This window comes from Accipiter gentilis, chromosome 26 (assembly GCF_929443795.1).
Source record: "Accipiter gentilis chromosome 26, bAccGen1.1, whole genome shotgun sequence".
Taxonomy (NCBI): Eukaryota; Metazoa; Chordata; class Aves; order Accipitriformes; family Accipitridae; genus Astur; species Astur gentilis.
The window spans coordinates 12,949,271-12,973,215 of NC_064905.1; the positions used below are offsets into that span (position 1 = coordinate 12,949,271).

General features: G+C 59.5%; 2 protein-coding genes across 10 annotated transcripts; both read right to left on the reverse strand.

Annotated features, from left to right (window-relative positions):
- Positions 1 to 1,435: 1,435 nt before the first annotated feature.
- On the reverse strand, positions 1,436 to 8,465 carry FGFR4 (fibroblast growth factor receptor 4). 2 transcript variants are annotated; one of them, XM_049829642.1, is made up of 18 exons: positions 8,266 to 8,465; positions 7,710 to 7,815; positions 6,445 to 6,714; positions 6,249 to 6,338; positions 5,926 to 6,092; positions 5,715 to 5,838; positions 5,222 to 5,412; positions 4,967 to 5,105; positions 4,689 to 4,882; positions 4,299 to 4,444; positions 3,917 to 4,038; positions 3,706 to 3,816; positions 3,369 to 3,559; positions 2,870 to 2,992; positions 2,718 to 2,788; positions 2,281 to 2,418; positions 2,070 to 2,175; positions 1,436 to 1,998 (listed from the first exon to the last, which is right to left on the reverse strand). In XM_049829642.1, the coding sequence occupies exons 2-18, from the start codon at positions 7,780 to 7,782 to the stop codon at positions 1,852 to 1,854; spliced, it is 2,403 nt and encodes an 800-aa protein (XP_049685599.1). In that variant the 5' UTR covers positions 7,783 to 7,815; positions 8,266 to 8,465; the 3' UTR covers positions 1,436 to 1,851. The 2 variants fall into 2 exon arrangements, with proteins under 2 accessions (XP_049685599.1, XP_049685600.1); XM_049829643.1 differs by lacking the exon at positions 6,445 to 6,714.
- A 5,139-nt stretch (positions 8,466 to 13,604) lies between these two features.
- Positions 13,605 to 23,401, reverse strand: ZNF346 (zinc finger protein 346). 8 transcript variants are annotated; one of them, XR_007509693.1, is made up of 8 exons: positions 23,316 to 23,392; positions 23,121 to 23,224; positions 22,936 to 23,031; positions 21,745 to 21,895; positions 19,931 to 20,170; positions 19,186 to 19,229; positions 17,337 to 17,430; positions 13,605 to 16,021 (listed from the first exon to the last, which is right to left on the reverse strand). XR_007509693.1 is itself a non-coding variant. In XM_049829508.1 (7 exons), exons 1-7 carry the CDS (start codon positions 23,374 to 23,376, stop codon positions 15,916 to 15,918), a joined length of 852 nt encoding a protein of 283 aa, XP_049685465.1. In that variant the 5' UTR covers positions 23,377 to 23,401; the 3' UTR covers positions 13,605 to 15,915. The 8 variants fall into 8 exon arrangements, 4 of the variants coding, with proteins under 4 accessions (XP_049685465.1, XP_049685468.1, XP_049685467.1 ...); XR_007509692.1 differs by having other exon boundaries at positions 19,186 to 19,232; XR_007509691.1 differs by having other exon boundaries at positions 17,337 to 17,480; positions 19,186 to 19,232.
- Positions 23,402 to 23,945: the final 544 nt, after the last annotated feature.

A 23,945-nucleotide genomic window follows, 5' to 3' on the forward strand; every position in this document is an offset into this window, starting at 1 on the left:
CGTGCAAACCACAGCAGGCACAGGGCACTGCCTGCCTGCCCCCCATGCTGCCCCCCCACCATGGAGACCCCAGCCTGGAGTGAGGTGGGGGCAAGCTGGGCACAGCCCCCAGGGGCTCAACCCCCTCCCCAGGCACTCATTTGTGTTCACCCCTGGTCCCGACTGGGAGCCAGGCAGCCCCTGTGGGCAGCCTGGGCAGTTTGCCCTCCAGCACGTGAATGCCCCATTCAGGGCTGTGCAAAATGCATTGGTTCTGGCACATTAGCAGACAGCTGGGATCCTTCCCGGGCAGGCAGGCTGCCGGGACAGGCAGGTTTCACACCTGCCGGTGGGCTGTCTGCCTCCACCCGCCGTGCTGGAGCAGGGGTCTTGTCCCAGCAGAGAGAGAGGCAGGGCTGGGGATGGAGGCTGCAAGCATGCTGGCGGGGCTGGGCTCCCCACAGCAGCCCTGAGAGGGGCTGTTATGAGGAGGGGGCCCCAAGATGGTTCTGCAAGCCACCACGCTCCCCAGCACATGCAATGCACGGCAGGCACTGCACCCATGGCTGAGCTAAGCTCTGCACCAGGGCAGCCACAAGGTGCATCCCTTAAAAGCCTGGACCCCAGCACCATCGCAGCAGTGGGCAGGATCGAGGGACCCCCTTTCCAGCTGCCCCAGACCCAGGTCCTGCCTCACAGTGCCTACCAGGCCCCCTCGCCCCAGGCTGGTTTAGGGAAGGCCATACTGGAGAGCCAGCTTCCAGGCTGGGGGGCTGCAAGTGCAGCTGGGAGCTGGAGGAGGAAACAAGATCCTGGGGCTAATGGCCGGCAAAGCCTGGCCCTAGATGAAACCCTAGACCCAGGGAGCAGGCTGGCAGGAGGGGGCGAGACAGCTGCAGCCCTCCCTGCCCACGCTCTCTGCAGAGCCAGGCATCGTGGGGCAAGGGGGGGGGGGGGGGGGGGCAAAGCAGGCACCAGAGAGCAGGGCCTGGGGCTGGAGTCCCCCAAGTTATGCTCCTAGGGGTGTGGGGGCTCCAGGGAGGTAGTAGACAGCCCATAGCTCACTTTTATCTGGAGTCCCAGGGCTGGCCCAGGCAGGGGGGGCGCGGGAGGTCCCCAGTATGCTGGGCCAGAGCGCTTTCCCAGCCTGGGAGCCCAGAGCAGTTGGGGGATCGGTTTCAGGGCGATGCTGGTAGCGGAGTTCACGGTGGCTTAGCGCGGCAGCGGCTAATGGGGAACAGATGCAAGGGTGCTTTGTGCTGGAGTGGGCCTGGAGGCGCGGGAGTGGGGACATCGCTTCCTGCACCTGTGGCACTGCCTCCGTGTCCCCCGGGAGCGCTTGCTGGCCCCTGTGCCAGCTGGGGCGAGGAGCGAGCGAGGAGGCAGCCCCTGATGCGTGGGCGCAGCTCAGCTGGGCCCTTCACCCCCCAGGAGCAGCCCAGAAACTGCACCAGGGTCTATTCCAAAAAAATAATTTATCAGGTCGATATTTCACGTACATAAATATTCATCTCTATGGCTATGTACAGATGCAGCAGCAGCCCAGCAAGCAGCGGGGCTCCTGCCCAGAGACACTTCCACTGAAGCGCTGGCTAAAGCCCAGCTCCCTGGGCAATGCCATGGGCATCCTGGGCCACGCCGGCCCCAGAGAGGCTCTGGCTCCCGCTGCCCTGTAATGCCAGGCAGGTCTCAGCCAGGACTGAAGGCTCAGTGCCAAAATGGAGCCACCCTGCCCCGAAATGGACACCCTGCCCTGGCACTGCCACTCGCAGCCCACCCCTCAAACCAGGCAAAGCAGGGAACCTGCGGGAACCCGGATCCGCTCCTCTCGAGGGCAGAGGCAGCGTCAGCATCGCCCTTCCCTGCCCACCCTTAAGTCCTCACGCTGGGGTAGGAGAAGAGGCGGGGAGCCAGTGGCAGTGGGTCGTGGGTGAAGACGGAGTCGTCAGAGGAGCAGGAGCTGGCGGTGTCCTCGCAGGAGGGCGAGTACTGCTCGAAGGGCATGGAAAGGTCCAGGTACTGCAAGGGGAGACAGTGCCGTCAGCACCTGTGCCGCCTGCCCCACCACCCACCAGACCCCCACCGCTCACCTCCTCTGAAACAGCCGCCAGGATCTTGTCCAGCCCTTCCACGAGCTGCTTGAAGGTGGGACGCTGCGAGGGCACGGCGTGCCAGCACTCCCGCATTAGCATGTACCTGGGGGGGGGGGGGGGGGGGGGGGGGCACGGGAGTGTTAGCGGTGTCTCGCCATGGCCCCTGCCCACCCCGACTGGCTGGTACTCATGACTGGGCGGTACTCACAGCTCGTGGGTGCAGTTGGACGGCCGGTCCATGCGGTGTCCCTCCTTCAGCAGCTTGAAGAGCTCCTCAACAGGGATGCCAGGGTAGGGGGAGCCCCCCAGCGTGAAGATCTCCCACATCAGTATCCCAAAGGACCACCTGGGATTACACGTGGCAAATGGGGGTCAACCACATCTTAGGACCCTCCCCAGGCAGGCGGGGCCTCGGTTCACCCCACTGCACCCTATGGTGCCACCGTGGGAGCAGGGACAGGAGAGGGTGGCGTCACCCCTGGAGAAAATGTGCCCTGCTGCTGCTGTCCCCATGGAGTACCCCATCCTACTCACAGGGACCCTCCAGTACGTGCAGAACCACATGGCGCTGCCTCATCCCACACCGACGGCAACCTTGTCCCACACCCGACAACACCCTCAGCCACCAGCAGCCCCAGGACTCACACATCGCTCTGGTGGGTGTAGACACGGTCGAACAGGGCCTCAGGTGCCATCCACTTCACTGGCAGGCGACCCTATGGGAGCAAACGCCCTGCTCAGCCCCAACTGGGGGTCCCTGTCCCCTCCTGCCCCTCTCCCAGGCCCCCCCCACTCACATTGCTGGTTTTCTTGTAGTAGTCAATGTCATGGACGTCTCTGGCCAAGCCAAAGTCAGCGATCTTCATCACGCTCTCTGCTGTGACCAGCACGTTGCGAGCAGCCAGGTCACGGTGGATGCACTGCCGGGGGGACCGTAACCCGCAAGGGGTGTGAGATGGCGGCTCCAGCTCCACGTGTCCCCTCCCCACACCCAGAGTTGTTGCTCCCCTCCCACGCACCCTCGGGCACCTCTGCAGTGGCGGAGCCAACCCCGCACCGGGCTGGCTGCCGTGACAGGCACTATGGGGACACAGACACCCAGGAGGTGAGTCAGGCTTTAATCCCCATATTTTTGAGGAGATACTGCCCTGAGCTTTGCTGGATGTGGCTGGATGGTTCTGGACAGCCTGGGGGAAGGAGCTGGGCTCTCTTTCCACGGGGAGTCACCACCATGCCCCTCCCCCTGCCCAGGCTGAGCCAAGTACAGGCAGCCCACACAGGCTGTGCCAGCCCTACCCGTTTAGACTCCAGGTACTCCATGCCACGGGCCACCTGGTAGACACAGGAGACCAAGTCCTTGAAAGAAAGCTGCTCCTCGGGCATCGCTGCGATGTCAAAAGCGTAGTCGGGTATCGGGGGGCGGCGGGCACGAAGGTACTCACGCAGGTTGCCCTTTGCGGCAAATTCCACGATCACGTACAGCGGCCCTGGGAAGGGTGTCCACTCTGCTCAGCCCCTGTCCTGCCCTGCCCCAGCCCAGCATCCTACCTGCCACTGTCCCCAACAGCCCCTGTCCTTTGCTTCTGCTCCATGCCCATGCCCTGCCTGAGCCTGGCCTGCGCAGCCCCCTCACCGTCCTGCGTGCAGACTCCCAGGAGGTTGATGATGTTCTTGTGCTTGTCCATGAGCTTCATCATCTCCATCTCAGATATGAGGTCAGCCAGGTCCTTGTCAGTGGCGTTGTCTGAGGAAGAAGGGCAGTGTCACTGTGCCAGGTGGGGTGGCACTGCAGCCTGGCACTGATGCCACCTCTGCACCTGGGACACTGGCAGGGGAGCTGTTACCTTTCAGCATTTTGACAGCCACGGTGACAGCTCTATCTGGCCGGTCTCTGTCGATGCCGTAAGCCTCTGCCCGCACCACCTGGCCAAAGCAGCCTTCCCCCAGGGGCTTGCCCAGCACCAGCCTGGCAGGGATGAGCAGAACCGTTAGGGACCACAGGGACAGCCCCGCTCCCTGCCACCGCATGGCTGGACCCCGAGGGGCAGAGGCAGTGTGGCTGCCCCTCTTCGGTCCAAACCGAGTCCCAGCACCCCGGGATATGGCACTGCTGAGGTGTCTGGTGATGGCCAAAGACCTCCCCATCCAGCACCCACATGCTGCCATCCCCAGGGCAGCTGGAGAGAACAGCCCCCAGTCCCAGTCCTGCCCCGCATGGCACCATACTTGTCTCGGGGGAACTCCCACTTGGAGTCGAGGGGCAGGTCCAGCTCCATGACCCCAGCCAGCATCGGGGCACAGCTGGAGGAGAGACGGGTGACGCGCATCAGGGATGTGCTGGACTTCCCAGAGGAGCTGGAGTCCAGGGAGAACTGCAGAGAGAGCCCAAGGGACCTCAGCCTTCCCACCCTGTGCTCCAGGGCCAAACAGAGACCCAATAGTGCTGCAGAGAGACCCTCACTCAGAGCAACGGGGCGAGGGAGCCACAGGAGGCAGTGGGGACAGCAGCCCCAAGGCTGGCAGTAGGGTAAGGTGTGATGGGCGCAAGTGGCACTTGCGGAGCCAGTCAGTCACCAAGGTCCCCCTGTGCCCCCAGGGCTCCAGCTCGGGACCCACCTGTCGGATCAGTGGGAATTTGGAGAGCTTGTGGACTGCCATGGGCTCCAGGGGCTGCTTGCTCGACTGAGTCTGCATCCGGCACAGCACCACAATGATGACAGCCATAGCCACGGCCAGCGAACCCGAGGTGTAGATGATGATGTCTGTGTACTTGGCCTCAGGGGCTTCGGCCTCCCGCACCAGCTCCTCTTCTGGAGGGAGTGAATGAGTTGGCCTGAGCCATGGTCCCTGCGTGCCGGGGGTCCCAGCTCCCACACCAGGACCCCCACCCCTACCTGGCAGGACGGTGAGCCAGGCAGACTGGTAGGAGAGGCCGATGGAGTTCCCTGCCAGGCAGGTGTACTCGCCAGCATCCTCCACAGTGACATTGCGCAGGTAAAGCACCTCCACCTCGGAGCTATTGATGTCTGCAGTCTGCCGGGAAGATGGAGGGATGGTCAACATCCCTCCTCATTGGGGCACTCTGTGCACTCCCCCGTCACCACCTGAGGGTGGGCATCTGGGACCTGGGTGCTTCCAGCCCTTGTTACCTTGAGCACTTGCACATAGGGGACCCCGTCAGGACCGTAGCTGCTGCCGTTCACCTCAATGTGCTTCAGCCACTGGATGTGGGGCTGGGCATCGCTGTAGACCTTGCAGAAGAACTCCACGTCGCTGCCCACCAGGGCTGTGGTGTTGGCGGGCAGCCCAGCCTGCAAGATGGGCCTGTGCGGGGACCTCTCTGCGCAGAGGAGAGCGGAGTGGTGTCACTGACACGCTGGCTCAGAGCAGGGGCTCCTTTCTCCCTCCCTCTCTACCCACCTTGAAGCCACAGAGAGCCCTTCCCCAGCCCTACAGCAGACTGAGGCAAGCTAAGCCTGGTCTCCATCACCACGTCCCTTGGGTGAAAGGGACAGGAGGGCTGCACCAGCAGAGAGGACGCAAACAGAGGGTCCTCCACCCCCTTCCCTGTGACCCTGACCCCTCCGCTAGGCACAGGGGGAGTGGGGAGCCAGGACCAGCGCCACGCTGAGGAGCCCTCACCCAGCACGTCCAGGAGGTAGCTGTAGCGGATGCTGCCAAACCTGTTCTCCACCAGGCAGGTGTAGTTGCCGCGGTCGGAGGGCACCACGCTCTCCATCACCAGGCTCCAGTGCTGGTGCCGGAGCTGCAGAGGGAGGAGGCAAGGCAGCAAGGTGTGATGGGGGGCCAGACCCCGGGAGGGAAGGCTGCAGTGGGGGGACCTGGCCCTTACCCGGATGCCCCCGATGCGGTGCTCCCCCCGGAATTCACGCCCATTCTTGAACCAGCGAATGCTGGGGCTGGGGCTGCCCGAGGCTGGGCAGCGAAACTTCACCGTGTTCCCCGCAGGGACTGCATACAGTTTCTTGTCCATCCGGTGAGGGTGAGTCCAGTAAGGAGCTGGGGAGTCATGGGACACAAGTGGGAGGGGGCCAAGGGGCAGCATGGAGGCTGCTAGAGCTGGTTCCAGCCACTCGTGCTCTGAGCGGGAGGCAGCAGTGCCCCATGCACCTGGAACTGTCCCAGCTGCCCTCTCCTGCCTAGGGTGGCACTGACCTCTGTGTACGTAGACAGGCTCCTCATTTCGGTCTCCGTGGGGACCGTCCCCATCACTGTCTTCATCGTCATCACCCGATGCCAGCGAGTCTGCAAAGGAAAATGGATTGAGAGGCACACCCCTGCCTGCAGGGCTGAGTGGGCAGCGGCTGCCTTGCTGCCTTGGGGTGGAGTTGGGCGCTGCCGGGGCTCCTACCCACGACAGAGATGGTGAAGTTACGCAGGATCTCCCCAGTCCCCCGTGCCCGGCACACGTAGAGCCCTGAGTCCTCGTAGGCAACCTCAGAGATCTCCAGCAGGCTCTGCCGGAGATGGATGCGACCCCCCGGGATGAGCGGCCGGGACTCCTTGTACCAGACCACACTGGCACCGCTGTGGTTGCCATCACAGTACAACTTCAGTGTGTTGCCTGGGTCCAGCAGGAGATGTTCTTCTTCCAACTCCAGCAATGGTCTCTCAAATAGCTCTGGAGAGATGCTGTGAGTGCCCACCCCGGTGGCTCACCTCTCCCCAACAGCTGGGCCCCACCATGCGCCCACCCCAGTGTGCAGAGCACATGGTGCAACACAGCCCAGTGCCCAGCTCTGCCGCTCCGGAGGCGGGCAAGGGCTGGACTCTGCCCTGGGGCATGGGGACATGGCTTCCCCAGCAGCATGTCCCTGTCCAAGGCCACACATGCCACCGTCCTTCCACAGGGGCCACTCCCAGCAGTGCAGGGTGCCCGAGGCTGTCCTGCCTCACCTAACGCAGCACTGAACAAACGAGGGAACCGAACCCTCCCGTCCACCCGCTGTCAGACCTCCGCATGCCCCAAGCACAGCTGGGGACCCCCACAGCCTGGCTGGTCCGGGCAATGCCCAGGCTGGGCAGCGATGCCCTGTCTACCGACGGCCAGCAGCAGGCACATGCACATGCAGGGCAGAAACAACCCAACCGCCAGTGTACCCACTGCAGCCCACATACAGCTGCCTGGGGGGACACGAGTGCATCCCCAGCCCTCTGCCTGGCCATCACAGGCGGCATGTGGGGCAGCTGGGCCTCTGGTCCCCTGGGACATGTTCTTCTCCTGTACCCACCACCGAGAGGCACGGACCGCCCACACCTCTAAGGCGTTTGCGCTCACCACTGAGCCACACGCAACTACCACAGCCCATAGCGTTCACGCCATCCCGCTCTGCCGGGCACATCCACCGATCGAGCTGAACCCCTGTAGCGCAGGGATGGCCTGTCTGGAGCCACCCTGCTCCTTCCAGCCTCCACATCTCCTTGCCCTATGATGGAGACGCTGGCCCCCCCAGCTCCTGCCAGCCCAGCCCAGCAGTCAGAGCTGTGGGGCTGCATGCCCAGGGTGGGCACCCGGCACCCCCAGTGGCTCTCTGCCCAGCTGGGGGTCAGCGTTCAGAAAGCAGGACCCCCACCCCACCGTCCCCAAGCCCCCTTTCATTCCCTCCGCAGCCGTACCTGGGTCCATCGCCCTGCCCTGGGCAGCAGCCACCAGCAGCAGCCCCACCAGGACCTGCAAGAGGGGCCGCATCTTCCAGGCCCCTCCGGCGCGGCGGTTCCCACCCTGCAAGACAGGCAGGGCCAGGGTGAGGGGACCCGGGTACAGGCAGCTCCTTCCCAGGCAGGGACCTGCCGGCAGGGAGGGGGTGGCTGGTCCCTGGGGCACCGTAGGGCAGCGGTGCGGGGTCCCCAGGGCACGCCGAGGGTGGGTGCGCACGGAGGGGAGGCAGGGCACGGGGGGGCCCTGGGCAGGGTGCGACCCCTTCCACTCCGCTCCCCCCCAACCTCGAGGGCTCGGGGGGGGGACGGGACGGACGGGACACGACACTACCCCGGTTGGGTGTAGGGACCCCATCCCTCCAGCCAGCCGCAGCCTGGCCAGGGCGCTGGGAGCGGCTAACAGGGCACCGGGGCGGGGGGAGGGGTGCGGGGTCCCGGGGTGAGGGGGATCCCAGGGAGGGGGTTCCTGTGGCGGGAATACCCCGAGGGCGAGGATCGCGGGCGGCAGCGTTACCGGCGGTGACGGGCTCCCTCGGCGGAGCCGCCCGCGCAACGCGGGGACGGCCCGGGCAAAGTCCGGGGGGGGGCCGGCGGGCTCAGCGCCGCCGCGCCCCGCACCGCGGCCCCATGGCGGGCAGGGCTCGGGAAAGCTCCGGGCTGGGGTTGAACTCCGGGAGGGCTCCGGGTTTCGACTGGGGCTGATCCCCGGCTCGCTCCGGCCCCGCTCTGCCGCCGCCGCGGCGGGCGCGGGCACTTTGTAGGGGCGCGCTCGGGTTACAGCGGCGCCGCCCGCCCCGCCCGGAGCGCTGGGGGCGGGGGGGGGGGGGGGGGGGAGAGCGGGGAGGGGGGGACCGGCCCCGAGCCGCGGCTGCTGCAACCGGCCCCGCTCCGCCGGCTGCCGGCTCCTTTGCAAATCGACCCGCCGCCGAGCTGGGGGGGGGGGGGGGGAGAGGGAGCGGCCGGCACCGGCCCCCGCCAGCAGCGAGGGGCGGCCCCTTGGCGCACCCCCCCCCCCCCCCGGCCCCGGGACGGCCCCGCGGGTGGGGAACGCGTGGGGCTGTAAAACACCCGGGGCTGCTCTCCTCCGCCGCCCCCCAGGTAGACCCCACGTGCTGGGACCCCACGCCGGGAGCAGCATATCGGGCAGGGGGGGCAAGGCTGCCTCTGACCCCCCCCCCCCCCCCCCCCCCCGCCGTGGCACCCCGACTGCCGGGAGCAGGGAGCACCCCGGCCCCGGAGAAGCCGAGGGCTCCGCGGCAGCGGTACCCACCGCGGCGGGCGGCCCTGGCCCGGGCTGGGCGCTGCACGTTGCTGGGTGCCCGGCAGCCCGCTCGCTAATTGTCCCGCAATTAGTTGCAGCGTTATCGCTGCCGGTGCCATAAAGCGGCTGTGACCCTCATTAGGAGCCCATAACGGAGCGTCGTAAAACACCGCGAGGCTGCGAGCCAGGGTTGGAGTGGCCCTAATCCGACCCATAAACACTTCGCCTTCGCTTTCCCCATGCTGCTGCCTGCACTGGGGAGGGCAGACCCCACTGTGCCCAGGCCCTGCTGCCCATGCAGGACCCTTGGGCACTGGAGGAAGCCCAGCCTCAGACCCTCCAAGCTGGCACGGTCCCCAGCGTCACCTTCCCCTGCGCAGCCTGCTGCCAGTAAAAAGGGACAGAGGGTGCCCCCAGCACGTGGTCAGGATCCGGCCCCAGAGCTGCTCTCCCTTGCTGCATCGCTGTCTGCTTTCCAGCAGCCTTGCCCATGCTCAGCATGGATCCTGGGGTTGTGTGAGCGAGCTACGACTGTCACTGTCGCCCCTTACCCCATAGTGCCACACTGCCAGGGCCAGGGCACAGCCTTCTCCACGGTCCCCTGGTGTACGAAACTGGCAACTTCCAGCACAACATGGTTTCACTGCGAGGACTGGTTGGTGCTATGATCTCCGACAGCACCGTCCACCCCATGCTGCTCCCCACCTGGGGTGCTGGTCCCCCTCCGGGGTGCAGGGGTGCACAGAGCAGTCCCTGGAGCCGGCAGCCCCCAGCAGCTGTTCATTCCTGCCGGCGCGTGAAGCGGACGAGAACATCAATTTCACGGAGCAGCGGCTGCCCCTGCAGAGCTCGCAGCGTGCCGGAAGCACAGAAAAATGTTGGGTTCAGCTTGATTCGAACCGAAACCAAATTAAAACCAGAGAGAAAGGGTTGTTCCCAGCGCTGAGAATGCTGGGGGAGAGCTGTGACTTGGGAGACCGCGGGAGCCACAGCCTGGGATGGGGACGGAGAGACCCTCCATATCCCAGCCAGGCCCCCCACTGCTGGGTATGGTGCCGGGTGGGAGCAGGGCAAGGGCACCAGTGCTGGCACCTTGCCCTGTGTCACACCAAGCATCCCTGCCCGGCCAGGGCGATGCCAGGCGCAGGTTGGGGCACAGCAGGGCTGTACAGTGGGTGGCTGGGAGCTAGTCCCCTCCTTGCCGTGGGGCAGCGCTGGGCTGGGGGTCGTCGGGCTGCCTGGCTTGATTTATAACAACAACTGACGGCAAACAAAAAGCCCTTCATGGCAGCACAGCCCCACCGCCTGCCGCCCGCTGCCAGCAGCACTGCCACAGCCTCCACCACGCCAGCAGCTCAACAAGGGGAGATTGTGCCAGTGCCGGCGCCCTGCGCTGCGGATGCACCCCTGCCCCAGCACCCTCCTTTGCTCACCCTGTCACCCCCAACCTCTCCCATCAGCCATGGCACTGCAAGGGACACATGCCCCTCTGGCCACTGAGCCGCAGAGAGTGGGAGCTCACTCGCAGTGGGGTGCCCAGGGAGGGAGCGCATCCTCAGGGCCCTGCCAACAGGGCAGCGAGGAGGCTGGCACGGTGCACATGGGACGGGGGACCTGCTCTGCCCCATGCCTGAGCGAGAAGAGACCCCCCAGCCAGACCCACAGCTTTGCTCACGTGTGCAGGGCCCTGCGGCAGTGAGCACGCATGAGGCGCTGGGCTCTGGGGCCAGCACGCTGGGGCTCCATCCTCCCGCCCCTGCCCCTTCCCCCAGGCAGTAAATCATCCCCGCTCCCCTCATGAAAGGCCCGTGTATGCGCTGCCGGCGCAGGGAGCCTGCCTGGTGCCAACAATATTGCTCTTGGAAGGCAGCCGGGGCTGCGGGAACACAGCCACCCCTTGTGCCTGGCCCCAGCGCTCGCCGCCGCTTCTGCTGCGGTGGCACCTGCGGCCAGCGTGAGTGCGCGCGGCACGGTGGCTCCTGGGGGGGCTGGAGCCCGGGGGGCTCTTTCCTCCTGGAAGTTTCTCTTGGCCTCCTGTGAACGGCTGTTGTTTGGGGTGTAGGCTCCCCAGTTCCCTGTACCCCATATGTGCACGGGGTCCAGGGGCTGAGGCTGAGCAAGCTCATGCCGCGTGATGGGGTGATGTGAACCCCCCGGCACCAAGGGAGCAGGTCAGCCCTGGAGCACAGGGGTCCTGGGCTGTCCCACCACAAGGGCTCCTGGCTCCATCTAGCCCCAGTGGCCTTGACACACGGCAGCTTCCAGCCGCGGCCACGACCCGCTGCCCTTGTGTCGGTGGGGACCTGCCGAGGCGGGCAGCGGCCGAGGCGGAGGGGCAGGCAGCCCGCCCCAGGCCCGGCAGGATGCTCTGGAGGGGCCGGGTCCTGCGCTGGAGGCAAGTAGCCAGGCCCGGGGCAGTGCTCCCTGCCGGGCCCCGGTCTCACCTGCCCATTCTTAACTCCAGCAGGGAGGGACCGATGGAGCAACCTGGCCTGGTTAAGGTTTAACCAGGCAGAACTTGGCAAACATGAACCTGTTGCTCCCTCTGGGGAGTCGAGAACATGGGGCCCGGCGCAGGGGGCTGCAAGAGAGGGACACCGGGCCCTGGGCTTTGGCCAAGCCCCCAGTGCAGCACAGGAGCACCCACAGATTTGGGCACTGAGGGCCCAGCTGAGAGCACGTGGGGCTGGGGCTGGCCTGGCAGCACAGAGCAGGCAGCGCCATGCCTCGTCCCTCCTGCAGCCCTGCTGCCCCCGCCCATGCTGGCTGTGCCAGCTAGCACTGGGGTTCCAGCTGGCACAGGCAATGGGGTGCAGGGGGCCAAGATGGGTGCTGCTCCCCTTGGCAACACGACACACGCCATGCGCTGGGCTGGGCACCATGGTACCCACCCGGGGGGCTGAGCAAGCAGGAGCTTTGCCCACCAGCCCTGTCCCCCACGGGGCATCGGGAGCTCCTCCTGGGAACGGCGTGGCCACGGCAGGGGGCTGCGAGGCAGGAACGGGGCCACCCCGATGCTCCCAGCCCCTAATCGCAAGCAGGCGCCCGGCACTGCCTCCACATCTGCACCCGATTTACTTGCTGGAGCCAGCGCAGCCACGAGGGATGGCAGCGGTTGGGACTGTGGCCGGGGCTGCACTCCCCCCAGCTGAGGGGGGGACCCAGGGCCCAGCCCCACACGCTGCCGGAGGAGCAGCCGGCTCCTCAGACGGGCAGGCTCCACGGAGCTGGCTGTGGCACAGGCAGGGGACGGCAGCGCTTCCGTGGGGGACGTGGCTGGCGGGTGGCTCCGTGCCCTGCGCCGCGTCTGCCAGCCCGGAAGGCACTGGGGCTCGGCCCGGTGCAGGCAGCCAGAGAGCCCCAGCCCGGTGAGGTGCTGCCCACAGAGGCCCCAGCAGGGAGAAGCAGGACCGGGCAGCCCCGGCTGTAGCCAGGCAGGGACATGGGGCTAGCAACACACCGGCATCGGCGTGCAGCCTGGGGACAAGGGCCATTCTCCATCAGCCTACCGTGGCATTTGGGTGGCTCTGGCCCCACAGCCAGGCTCCAGCTCCCCTCCTGTCATGGCTGGGGGTGCCCATGGGTGCTGGGGACCCCTGAGAGCAGTCCAGCAGCAGGATGGGCAGCCAGCAGAGTGGGAACACCAGTGATTTAAGCACCCACCTGGTCTGTGCTTGGAGCACGGGGAAGGGGCCAGTAGGGACCTGCCATGGGCACCGCAGCTCCCAGCACGGCTGGCGAGGCCACCTGGTTGCAACTGCTCTGGCACAGCTGCTGCGTGGTCCTGCTGCTGGGGAAGGGGATGTGCCAGAGGTACAGGGAGCCCTACAGCCGCTGCCTCCTTCCCTGCACCTGCCCCAGAGAGTGCCTGCACCCACAGAAGGACTGGGAACTGCCAGACACACCACAGCCCTGCCACAAAGAGGGGAAGGGGTCAGCGAGGGACAAGCTGACAGTGGCAGGAACACTGCCCCAGCAGAGCTGTGCACCACAGGACATGGAAGCAGCCCGTCCCTCTCAGCACTATCCACACAGCCGATGGCAAGGCCACCCTCGGTGCCAGCACAAGGCCCTGCACTGCTCCCAGGGGTGCAGGTTCCCAGTGCTCTGCCACAGCCCTGCCCGCAGACGAGCAGAACAGCCAGTCCCAGGCTCCGAGCCTGCCCCAGCGAGCGACCCGCCCTCAGACAGCAGCAGAGCATGCCTGCCACGATGCCACTCCTGTGCCGCCACAGCAGTGCCAGGGAACAGCCCAGTGCCCTGCGGCAGTCACGGATGTTTTCGGCACGAGCTGCACAACAGCTTGCAGAAGTGCCAGCAATCTCCCAGCTCAGACTGTCCTGGCTTCTCCTTGGTGACTGCGGCGTGCCCAAAGGCCTCGCTGACTTGCCAGAGCAGCACAGAGCAAGGCACTTACTGGCTTCATCTGGACCCGAGTGCCACAGGATGACAGCAGCGCCTCGAGGACGGCAGATGAGAACAAGAGCCTCCCACCCCTCCCAAATATTTCAGAGGTGTCTGCATCCTGTTCTTTGCTTTGAAGTATGGCAAAATCCCAGGAAGGGCTCTAACAGAGACACAGCACCCAAAAGTAGTAATAAACACTCTATTTGGAGAGCTTCACCTTAGGGAAACAGCAGATACATAAACACTGTGTACAGGGGAAGGCAAAACTGTCAGTACACAGACAGGAGTGACACACCAGACTGGGCAGTGCTGGAAATGGATCCCTCTTGGTGTCGATGCGTAGCACATCTAGCAGGCACCTGCCCTGGTACAGCAGGACGAGAGCTAAGCAGCAGAGATCGGAGTTGGAGGCCACCCAGGGCTATCAGGCGCACAACGCTTCCTTCAGTTCATCCCAATTTTCTGCTCATTGATCAGCTCACAAGGTTTAAAAGGACTCCCTCAGTAGCAGGACGCTAAGGTCAGACCTCAGCAGTGGAGCAAGACTGGAAAACATTAGGAAGGCGAACCCAGACCAGCAGGAGCCTGTCCTAAGGGAATACAGCAGATTCTGTGCAGGGTGAAGAAAAACAAAGCTCATGCATGGCCTGGAGTGGGGAAGGAAAGGCACTCACTCCAAGCACTGAGATTAGCAACCAGCTCGCTCTCTCCTTGCTTAACCTGACAAGCACACACACCGGATTTTGGAAGTGCCTCTACAGCCCGGCTCTCAGCCTAACGAAGGCGTCAGCTGCTCCCCTGGCACACAACACTGGGAGTCAAGGGCCCCAAGACTGCTCTCCGGCAGCTGCTGGGGCCATGCAACAGGAGGCAGCAGCTTGGCTCAGCCCACCCTGGCAGCGTGGCGTGACTGTGGCTGTCACCCATGCTCCTGCCAGCCTCACGGAGCCCCACCGGCCAGGGAAGTCCTCGGAGGGGCCACATCTGTGTCCTTCTGCCCCGTGGAAGAAAAACAGCAGGATGTTTGCCATGGACTAGCAAAGTCTCAGTTCCACGGAGGCAGTGATGCTGGGACAAAGCCTTTGGGGTGCCCAACTCAGAGCACTGGCACTGAACATGAGGCCAGCCCAACACATAGGGCTCTTGCGGTGGGCTAGCAGAAAACAGGCAATGCCTTAGCTCAAGGCAAAACATCTAAAGAACTCATCCAAAATGCACAGCCGTCTCAGATGCCTGCCCTTCCTTCTGGGGCCTTTTCTAACATCTAGTACATTAGCACCATGAAGAGACCATCAGTCTTAATTTCTGGGTTTGAAATATAGAACATCCCTTTCCCAGGATGGTACAAATGTGTAAGAACTTTGAAGAGCGGGGTTGGGCAAGTAGTGTCTAATGAAGGACTAATGAAGGCAGGTTTCCAAAGGATTTGTAGCTTTTTAGTCTGCTAATGATTTGACCAAGTTATACTACAATTTTCTGCTGCATCTAGATTTATTCCCTCTCTTTTCCCTTAAAACCCTCCTTCCCCAAAGTATTTTGGTGGCAGTAGGGAAAATGCTGCACTTCCATGCAGACCCCGACAGAACTGGAGATGAACTCACCCTGCTCTACCTTCCTCTGCTGATTGCGTTCGGATCTTGGAGATCTCCACCGCTGCCAAGTTTGGCTGAGATTGGTTTAAGTCACAAGGGGTAAAGACACACATGGTGAATGATCACGTACACCTGTTTCCATAGGAAACCAGGCTAAACAGTTACTTCCTTCCACATGGAAATCCTCAGAGCAGAGGGCTGAGGAGAGTCAGGAGCTCTAACACCTCTCGCAGCCCTCCACTCCCACCAGCAGCAGTTTGCACACCAGAAGTTGTAACTACTTGTTAGACAGACCCAAACAACCCAGCTCCAGAACCAACAGCTGCAGTACTGCGAAAGGCTCTGATGCCAATCAGTGGCTCATGAAATTCTGCACACTAACCTGACCAGAGGAGGCATGGAAAGAGATGCCACACTGGTTATTTCCTATTTTAGGCCTGTACAAAGCCACGCAACCTGCACTGTGTCCCATCCATGCTGCAGAAGCACTGCTTGCTATGGTCTAGGAGCTCTCCTCCAGCAAAAGCCACCTCTGAGCACAGGATGCTGGCCCTCCAGGTGGAGGAATCCATTATTTGCTCTGGTGAGGGAGGAGGTGGCCACTACCAGCCTGTTGCCAAACCCTCCTTATACCAGATACACACTTCCTCTCACACCGCACCCACCTTCACAGGAAGCAATTACACAATGAAAACTACTCTAAGGGAGTGAAGTATTTGCTGTCTAGCAAGTCTCTTCCAGCTGGATCCTTTTTCTGACAGATTCAGTCCCCGTTCTGCTCAACGGGTGCATACAGGAGGGTAGGGCTTTGCTTATCCAGAGGGATAATGAAACCATTGTGGGCTGGCAAAGGATGTGCGTTCTCGGGCCACCAACAACTCCAAGAACAGTGCTGCAACTTGCTCTAGAAGTCTTGGCTGAAGTAACTGTAGCCTCCTGGGGCAGTTGACTCTTCCCGGACATACTGCTGTGGCGGGAACGGTCCAACAACCGGCACTGCTCCTGGCATCCTGGACATTGAAGGGAGTGAGAGGAAGAGAAGGAAAAAAAGGGGACAATGTCAGAAGTGCTCTGAAATCTGCCAGCTGCAATCACTGCTCAGCAGGCATCGCTGTCAGTGGAGCAACAGCCTACTGTAGCCAAGTCAACAACTTGCCAGAAAAGCCTCCAAGTGCATCCTTGCCTTCCGTGCCTGTGTGTAAACAGACACCTTTAGTATGGCAGAATTAGCTATTGCACAGCTCAAGGACTGTTAAAGAGCTTCCATTACAAAGCCAGTATCCTGCCTCTCTTCAGACTGGAGAAGCTGGCCTGGAACAGGACTGAAGGGCTGAATCTGGAAGCAGCTTTCTGAAAGGGAATTGTGTGGCTGCAAAAACTCAGAAAGCATCCATGTCCTTAAATGGAACATTTATGTGTGTGTGTTGGGAACATCCTCAATGTTATCTATCTAGAACAGGATACTTGCTATTTGCTGATCCAGTTGTGCCATTCGAGAGCCAAAACTTTGCTGGGATGACGGATGGAGCATGTGTCTTCCAATCAAGCACTCCAAATCTAAGGGACCATGGGGCTGTTATTCCACAGATAGGCAACAAGAGATCCCAGTTTTCCTCCTGCCCTCTCTGAGAAATTTGGCTAGGAGTCTGTCCTCACTTCAGGTAGGGTTTCCTAATACCTCCTTCTTCTTCTAAGAAGCTCTTTAACCAACCCAGGCTCATTAATGAGCCTCTTTTAGCAAAGGCTTTGAAATTACAGATCTGAATTTTGACAGTGTCCAGAAGAAGTATTTTTGGTATTAATCATCTGGCAGCCTAATTTTTTCGCATTAATAATATATGCAGGGAATGCCATTATTTAACCCATCAGCTGTGAGAGCAAGTTCAGGAATATAGTCTAGGTACCTGGAGCGTGCTGACTACATGCCAAATTTTAAGACAAGCAACCCCAAGAGAGTTTAGAATGGCAAGCAGATCTCCAATGGGCCAGTCTTTAATTAAATTAAAATCTCAGTTGTTAGAGAAATGGTGTTTAATGGGTATCAGGCTGGATGCACTCACTGCAAAGGTCCCCACTGAGCTGATCTATCAAGAACCGAAAGCAACTGCAGGGCGCTTCTCCTTCAACAGCATCCCAGAGCTGTCTGCAGAGGGAGCTGCTGAAGTGAATCAGCTTCAGGACAAACAGAGCAAGCTTGCACAAACCCTGTCGTTCTGCTTGCAAGTCAGCTGGAAATACGCATTCAAAACTGCATTTTAAGTTCTATTTAAGCCATTGATTTGAACAGCAAGGCTGGAAACACACTTAGACAAGAGCATTACTTACTGATTCTTGTGTTTGAAGCCACTGATGTGAGCTTGGTACTGCTCTATGGAGTTCAGTACTATGTTACATGTGCTGCAGGGGTACCCCTTCCCAGCTGAAACAGACATCAATGTTAGCACACACAGCTAGCCAACAACTTGGTGCCTGAGGTAGAAACAAGTGAGATAATCAATCACTTGATGTGTTAAACAACCGCTAAACAAAGACAAATAGCAAGTCAATAGCCTGACCAGGCACGGAGGTCGCAGAACCCCACTACCCCACCACGTATCAGCCAGTCACTACGAGGGAATCGCCAAGCCAGAAAAGCTTTCCTGGTCAGAACATGGGTTTGTTTATCTATAAAAACAAAGACAGATTTCCTATGAACAGTTCACAGTATCAGACATTGTAAAAGTCTCAGCATTAGCACACCAAACCTGATGCTATACTGCTTTTGCAACTCCATTTCTCTCCAAAATTCCCAATTCTCCTGATCTGTACATGCCATAACAGAAAATGAGAGATACTTAGTTTGTAAGCTCGTAGCATTTCAATAAAAAAAGCAGCCAGAGGAGATTACACACAATGTCCAGTTCCACAATGCAGCATTCTGCTAAGCCTTGCTGAGGTGCCAACTGAGAATATTAAGCTCTATCCTCAAGCAGTGTGGTTACAGTCAGTGTATCAGTTAACTGCCAAAAAAAAAAAAAAAGAGTTTCCAACAATAGTTGTACTAGACAGATCAATGGTTTTGTGTAACATGACAGCTCCAGCTGGGATGAAAGTTCGGGAGGTCACAGATACCAAACTGGCAAGCATGGCAGCACAGCTCAGCACAGGAGTCTCTAACAGGGGAAAATCCTGGCAGTTGTCCTCAAGACATTAAGGGCTCCTGAATTTTGGCTCGCTGGAGAAGGGCTCTGCCTGGGAGTCTCGCAAAGAAAACAATTCCTAAAGGGGAAAGAGGAGACTCACCCCGTGGGTGCAGAGGAGCATAATCACTGAGTGAGAAGTACAATGCATGATGTAGCAGACATTTCCCCACCCGGCTGCTGCACCTCAGAGAGATTTCAGACTCTAGTGGGACATTCAACTCTCAAAACAGAGCTGGACCTGGGTGGGAAAGGCCAGAGGAGCTGTTACAGCCCTCAGGTCGAGGGTCAAGATCTCTCTCTTGCAAATCCGGCAAACAGGTGTGTGCACGAAGTTGTCTAAACTGCACTCCTGCACCCCAAACCAGTGCTTTCCAGAGGAACTTTAAGCAGACAAAACACCTCGGTGTTGCACTGCAAAGAACACATCTTTACCTGCTGCCAGCCAGATCCCAGCAGAGAGAGCTTTAGGGACAGGCATGGCTGTTAGCACACAGAGACAGGCAAAGAGAGCAGGAGAAAACATCCCTGACTGTGGCCCATCACATCTGAGCAGCCCCCGATTACAGCCCAGGCTCCAAAACCTCACCTGAACAGCTTAAGTGCCATGGAGATGTGTCCATAGGTACTCTGGTTCTGCCAGCACTTCACAGGAAACGGCACTGCCCACCTACCCAGCCTGCCTGGGCTGGGGCTCCTGCCACTGTCAGTGCCTGAGTCACACTAAAGTGGAACCATTCATCAGGCCCCACTAATTAGGTAAAGAGCAGATGGGTAACGCTAGATACCAAGCACCTTTTCCATCTCCCACACGACTACGCAATGTGGGAGAGAATATTACTTGGATAATTGAGCCTCATTTCTCATAAGTGCTACCGGTATCTAAAGGTGGCCTGCAAAGAATTGGAATAATTAATCTTTTGCTTGTGTGGGTTTTTGTGACAGAGAAAGAAGCTCTTGAAGATTTTAAGATGATTTGTCTGCTTATTATTTACCTCAAGCATCCAGCAGGTACTAGACTTCCTGGTCCAACAGAAGGCTGCTGGGAGGAACAAGGGAGTTTACCATGAGCTACTAATGCTTTTACTGGACTCCAAGGGCTTTCATCACATAGAAGTGCTCATAAGCAGCACATCATAAACCAAATGAGTTTTAAATGTCTGCCTAAAGTTCCTCCTTAATAGCTCTTTCTACCCGCCCCCCCCCGCCCATTCCTGCTTGCTCCAGAGAGAGTTGCGTTAGTTCATCAGATGGAAGTGCCCACACAGAGGCAGAAAGGCATTCACGGAGAAATCTCTCTGGATTTCATGTGCTTTGAAGCAGGAGGTGCAGTTAAACCTATTTCTTCCACCCTTGGCTAGTCCCCTCCAAAGATGTTTTTTAAGCATCAAATGCCACTTCTACCTTTCCATTTTGGATGCAATCACCTAGCTAGGAACAGTACTGGCCAAAATCTCTGGATTATCCACACAGAGAATAAAAAGGACACGTCCCCAGTTAGACAATATTGCAAAACATAACCCAAAGCTTGTCACAAGGAGCTGCAGTCTAGAAGTTTTGCTGCTGGGGGTTACAACATCAAACAAATCAGTCTTACAGCATATAATCAAGATCCTCATCATGACCAATTCTCCCCTGCTCCCTCTGCACAGACTCCCTTGTCCAAAGACCTGTCAGACATACTGTTGCTCTCCCACCCTGCTCTTCAGCTATTTATTAGCCTGCCTGCTGAGAACTCACCCATGAAGGACGATGCCGGTGCATCAGGGGTTCGGCCGTAGTGTGCCATCAGCTTGTGTTTGGTCTCTTGCTTTCTGTGCTTCTTGCCTACATAATGCTGTTTTGCCATAAGGGGGTTATTGAAAGTGGCATGGCAGAGGCTACAGAACTTGTCTGGGTCAGTAATGTCCTTATTCTCTTCATTAGAAGACACGGTAGAGGTGGGGAGGGCAGCAGGATGTTTCTGGGGGGGCACCGCTTCTGTAGGGTGAATCCAAACTCCTGATCAGTCACAGAACTCAGAAGTAAAAACCAGTCCCTTCATTCCCCCAAAACCCACGTTAAAAAAAAATAACCCAGTACAACTAAAACCCAAACCTAGACAGGGAATGTAAGACATCTAGATAAATGCACATTGCTCCTACTTCTTCCCTTAACACTGCAGAATTTTGAAAGGCATGTGGTAAGACAAGTCAGAGTAGGCCAGAAAAACTTTCAGGGTTAAAAAAACCCACCCAACAGATTTGCATATTTCTCCTTAACATAAGCATGGTTGTATTCAAGAAACACTGGAGATGATTGAGTTTCCACCTACTATTATCATCACCCAGCTAGAACATGGGTACAAGCCCCTCTGCAGCAAAGGCAGGTGGGTTTCTTGAAACACCATGCAGCTGCAGGACCTGATCCTGAACCGAAGTCATGAGGAGTCTTGCCTGAGAAATAGCATGAATGGGACTAGGTCCGACTAAGTGAATCCATCCAGAGAAGCAGCTCTCCCGTCTGATGGAGAAACCTGCACCCTCTCATTATGGGGTACCAAAGACCAGAACGAGGAACCTTCTAAGTACTAGAGAGCTCCTCTCATGCCCAAAGTGAAGGTACGCACCAGACCGCTCATGCGTACATCCACCCCTTCCTGAAGGCTCCTCTCGTACCCAAAAGCAAAGGGTTCAAAGAATAAAAACACCTCACAGGACACCATGACCACAGAGGTGGTTTCGCGGTGTACACACAACCTAACAAAGCCATGAAGACACCCTGGGACAGACAGTTTCTGCCCGGAAGATCCCACCTCAGAGCTAGCAAAAGCTGCCATCCTCAGATACACTCAAAGGCTGCATTTCCCCTCCATCCTGACTGGCTACAGCACTCTTGGCTGTCCCTACCTGCCCTGGACAGAGTGTCTCCCTCTCCACCCACTGGGCCTTTCTTACTGCTAGCAAATGGACGGGACACACAGGCAGCTGCACCTGGTCAGACCCGAGGTCTGCATGGACTGCATCCCATTAGGAGAGCAGGCAAAGGCAGGTGCCGTGGGAAAAGCACAAGGTCAGGACAAACACATACTGATGCTTCCCAGCTACACTCTCCCAGTCCCCAGCTAGCCGCAGCTCACAAGTCCCTAAACCTCTGAGGCTACATCTTTATAGTTGAGCAGCCCTGATGAATTGCCATGTCAGTCACCAGTCACTTCAGTCCCTGTAAGCATTGTAAACTATGACAGGCATTTCTACAACTTAACATCATGCTCCCTGATGAGCGGCTCTCTCCTGGTCCCTGCACACAGGGATGGGTACAACACTGCTGCTAGCTGCATTTCTCCCAAACAAAGCAAAACAAAAAACCACACAACTTTTTGCCAATGCCAGTCCACCAAGCAGGCTGCTGAGGGAGACCATGTCTCTGGAGGTGCACTGCTGGCTTACTGTTTCACAGTAAAAAGTACGCACATCCTCATGAAAGGTTACACTTGGGGCCCAATGAATCTCTCAACTTTTTTATTGCTTGAACGGTCCCTTGGTACCACACAAAGGTGCTGCAGACAGTCATACCTTCCACTTTGGGGGACTGCTGCTTCATGTTCTTGGCATGAGTCTTGCCCAAGTAGTGAGATGTTGCCACAGCTGGAGAGGAAAAAGTCATGTTGCAGATGGGACAACACTTGTTCCTGTCTTCCCCATTGCTGCCTTCCTGCTTGCTGTCCTGTGCATACAAAATAGCAGAGTGGCTGAGGTTGGGAGGGACCTCTGCAGGTCACCTCATCCAACCTTCTTGTTGTGAGAAGACACACTAAGGTTTGGGGGTCTAAGAAAACAAGGTAATCAAAGACATTCAGGTGTTAAGTTGAAGAAGTGGGACTCAGTATGACTTCCATGATGCAGCATCATCCTCTCCCTCACTGGAGAGTGTTCTTGCACCAGATTACTTTTTTTAACCCGTTAGCGAACCACTCCAGGCAGAGGGGCAACCCTGGCCTGTATGGGTAAAGCACAAGGTTAAGTGTGTGGCTGCCAGAATTGCAACAGGCACCCTTTCACTCTGCAAGGTGTGAACTGAGCAACACAAACATCGCTATCAGCTGGGTCATCTGCAACATGATGCCAGCAGAGCAGGCAGCAGCAGTCATTTCTAAGCCTAACACTATGTGCAAAGGCATCTGTCTTTATCCCCCACCCCCCCGCCGCAAATTTTGGAGAGTTAGGGATTAAAGCTGAAGCAATCATAGAAGTAGAATCTGTTTCCCAAATGAGTCACAGGGCAGACAGATGGCCGAGTGGAACGTGGTGCCTTTACTGACCAACAGGCTCCAGCTACCAGCTGAGGAAGCCTAAGTAAGTGAAAAAAGGATCACTCTGGAAAGAGAATTCCAGTAGATGGTCAACCCAGCGTGCTCCCTGTGACAGTAAAGGTTACGCAATGATACTCCCGACAAGTTGTCGCTCCTATTCACTTTTCCCTGTCCTTTTGAGCAAGACTATCAATAAAAGGCACCATGTGTTTGTTTAAATGGGGAAGACATGCTCACAGAGGCTGTTTAAATGGGAAGGGCAGCAGGAACTGTGCTTGCTGACACAAAGCCTGGCGACACACCTGCCATCGGGCCCTTCGGTTCTCACAACGCCCTTTCCGAGAGCGTTTTCTTCATTTATTCATAAAGGCGCCCAGGCCGTACAACAGCCTTTAGCCCAGCAGGTCCCGCTCGGCAGTATTTAGGCCTGAAGGGCTCTCCGCTCTCCTCTCACCTGCTTCATGTCCAGCCTCATCTTCTTCCCGTGGGCCAGCTCCTCTCCTCCGTGGATGGACAGGTACCGCCTCACCTTGTTGGCGTGCTTCTTGCTCTGGAGAAAGCAGAGAGAAACCCGCCCGCCCGGCTGCTCAGCACCCCGCGGTGCCCGGCGGCGGGCGGCGGCGGCTCCCCGCTCCCTACCTGGTAGTGGGCCAGCCTCTGGGACTCGGAGATGAGCAGGGCGCTGCACACCTTGCACTGGGCCTCGGTGAAGATGTGCCCGTTCTCCCGGATCAGCCGGTCCACTGCGGGGAGGGGGGCACAACCGGCGCGTCAGCGGCCCCACCGGGCGGCAACGCACCTCACGGGGCCCGGCCGGCCGCCCCCCCTTCTCACCTGCCTCCTTGCCCACCGGCAGCCCCGCGGCGTCCCCGTTGCTACCCGCCCCGTCCGCCATCGCCGCCGCCGCCAACTCCGCCCCCCCCCCCTCCACCTTCCCGCCGCTCTCGCGAGAGCCGCCCGCGCGCGACAAACTTCCCCCCTCCCCCCCCCCCCCAATCCCCTGCGCCTAGCAACGGCGGGGCGGCCTCCCGCGAGAGCGCCGCGCGCCCTCACATGCCCACGAAGGGAAGGCGGCGGCGGCCATGTCGGTTGTGGGCAGGGCGGCGGTGGACCGGCGGTTTCCCCGGCGTCGCCTGCTCTTTGTGAGCATTGAAACGACACAGCCGTTGTTGCGGTGACAGCGTTAAGCGTAGGGCTAATTTCTGAGGCACCGAGGCTTCGCGGGGGGTGTGTGGGTGTGTGTGTGTGTGTGTGTGAAGGCGCGCCCCTACCGCGCTCGTCGTCTCCCGGGGAACCGGCGCCCGCTGTCCTGCCTGCAGCGCCCGGTACCGGGCTGAGAAAATGGCGACAGCGCCGACACCTCCCGCCGCGCCTCAGAACGAGGCGTCGGGGCCCACGGACCCCTCGGCACCGGGCCCGCCGCCGCCCGCCCGCGACATGGCGCCGCCCGCTTCACCGCCCCGA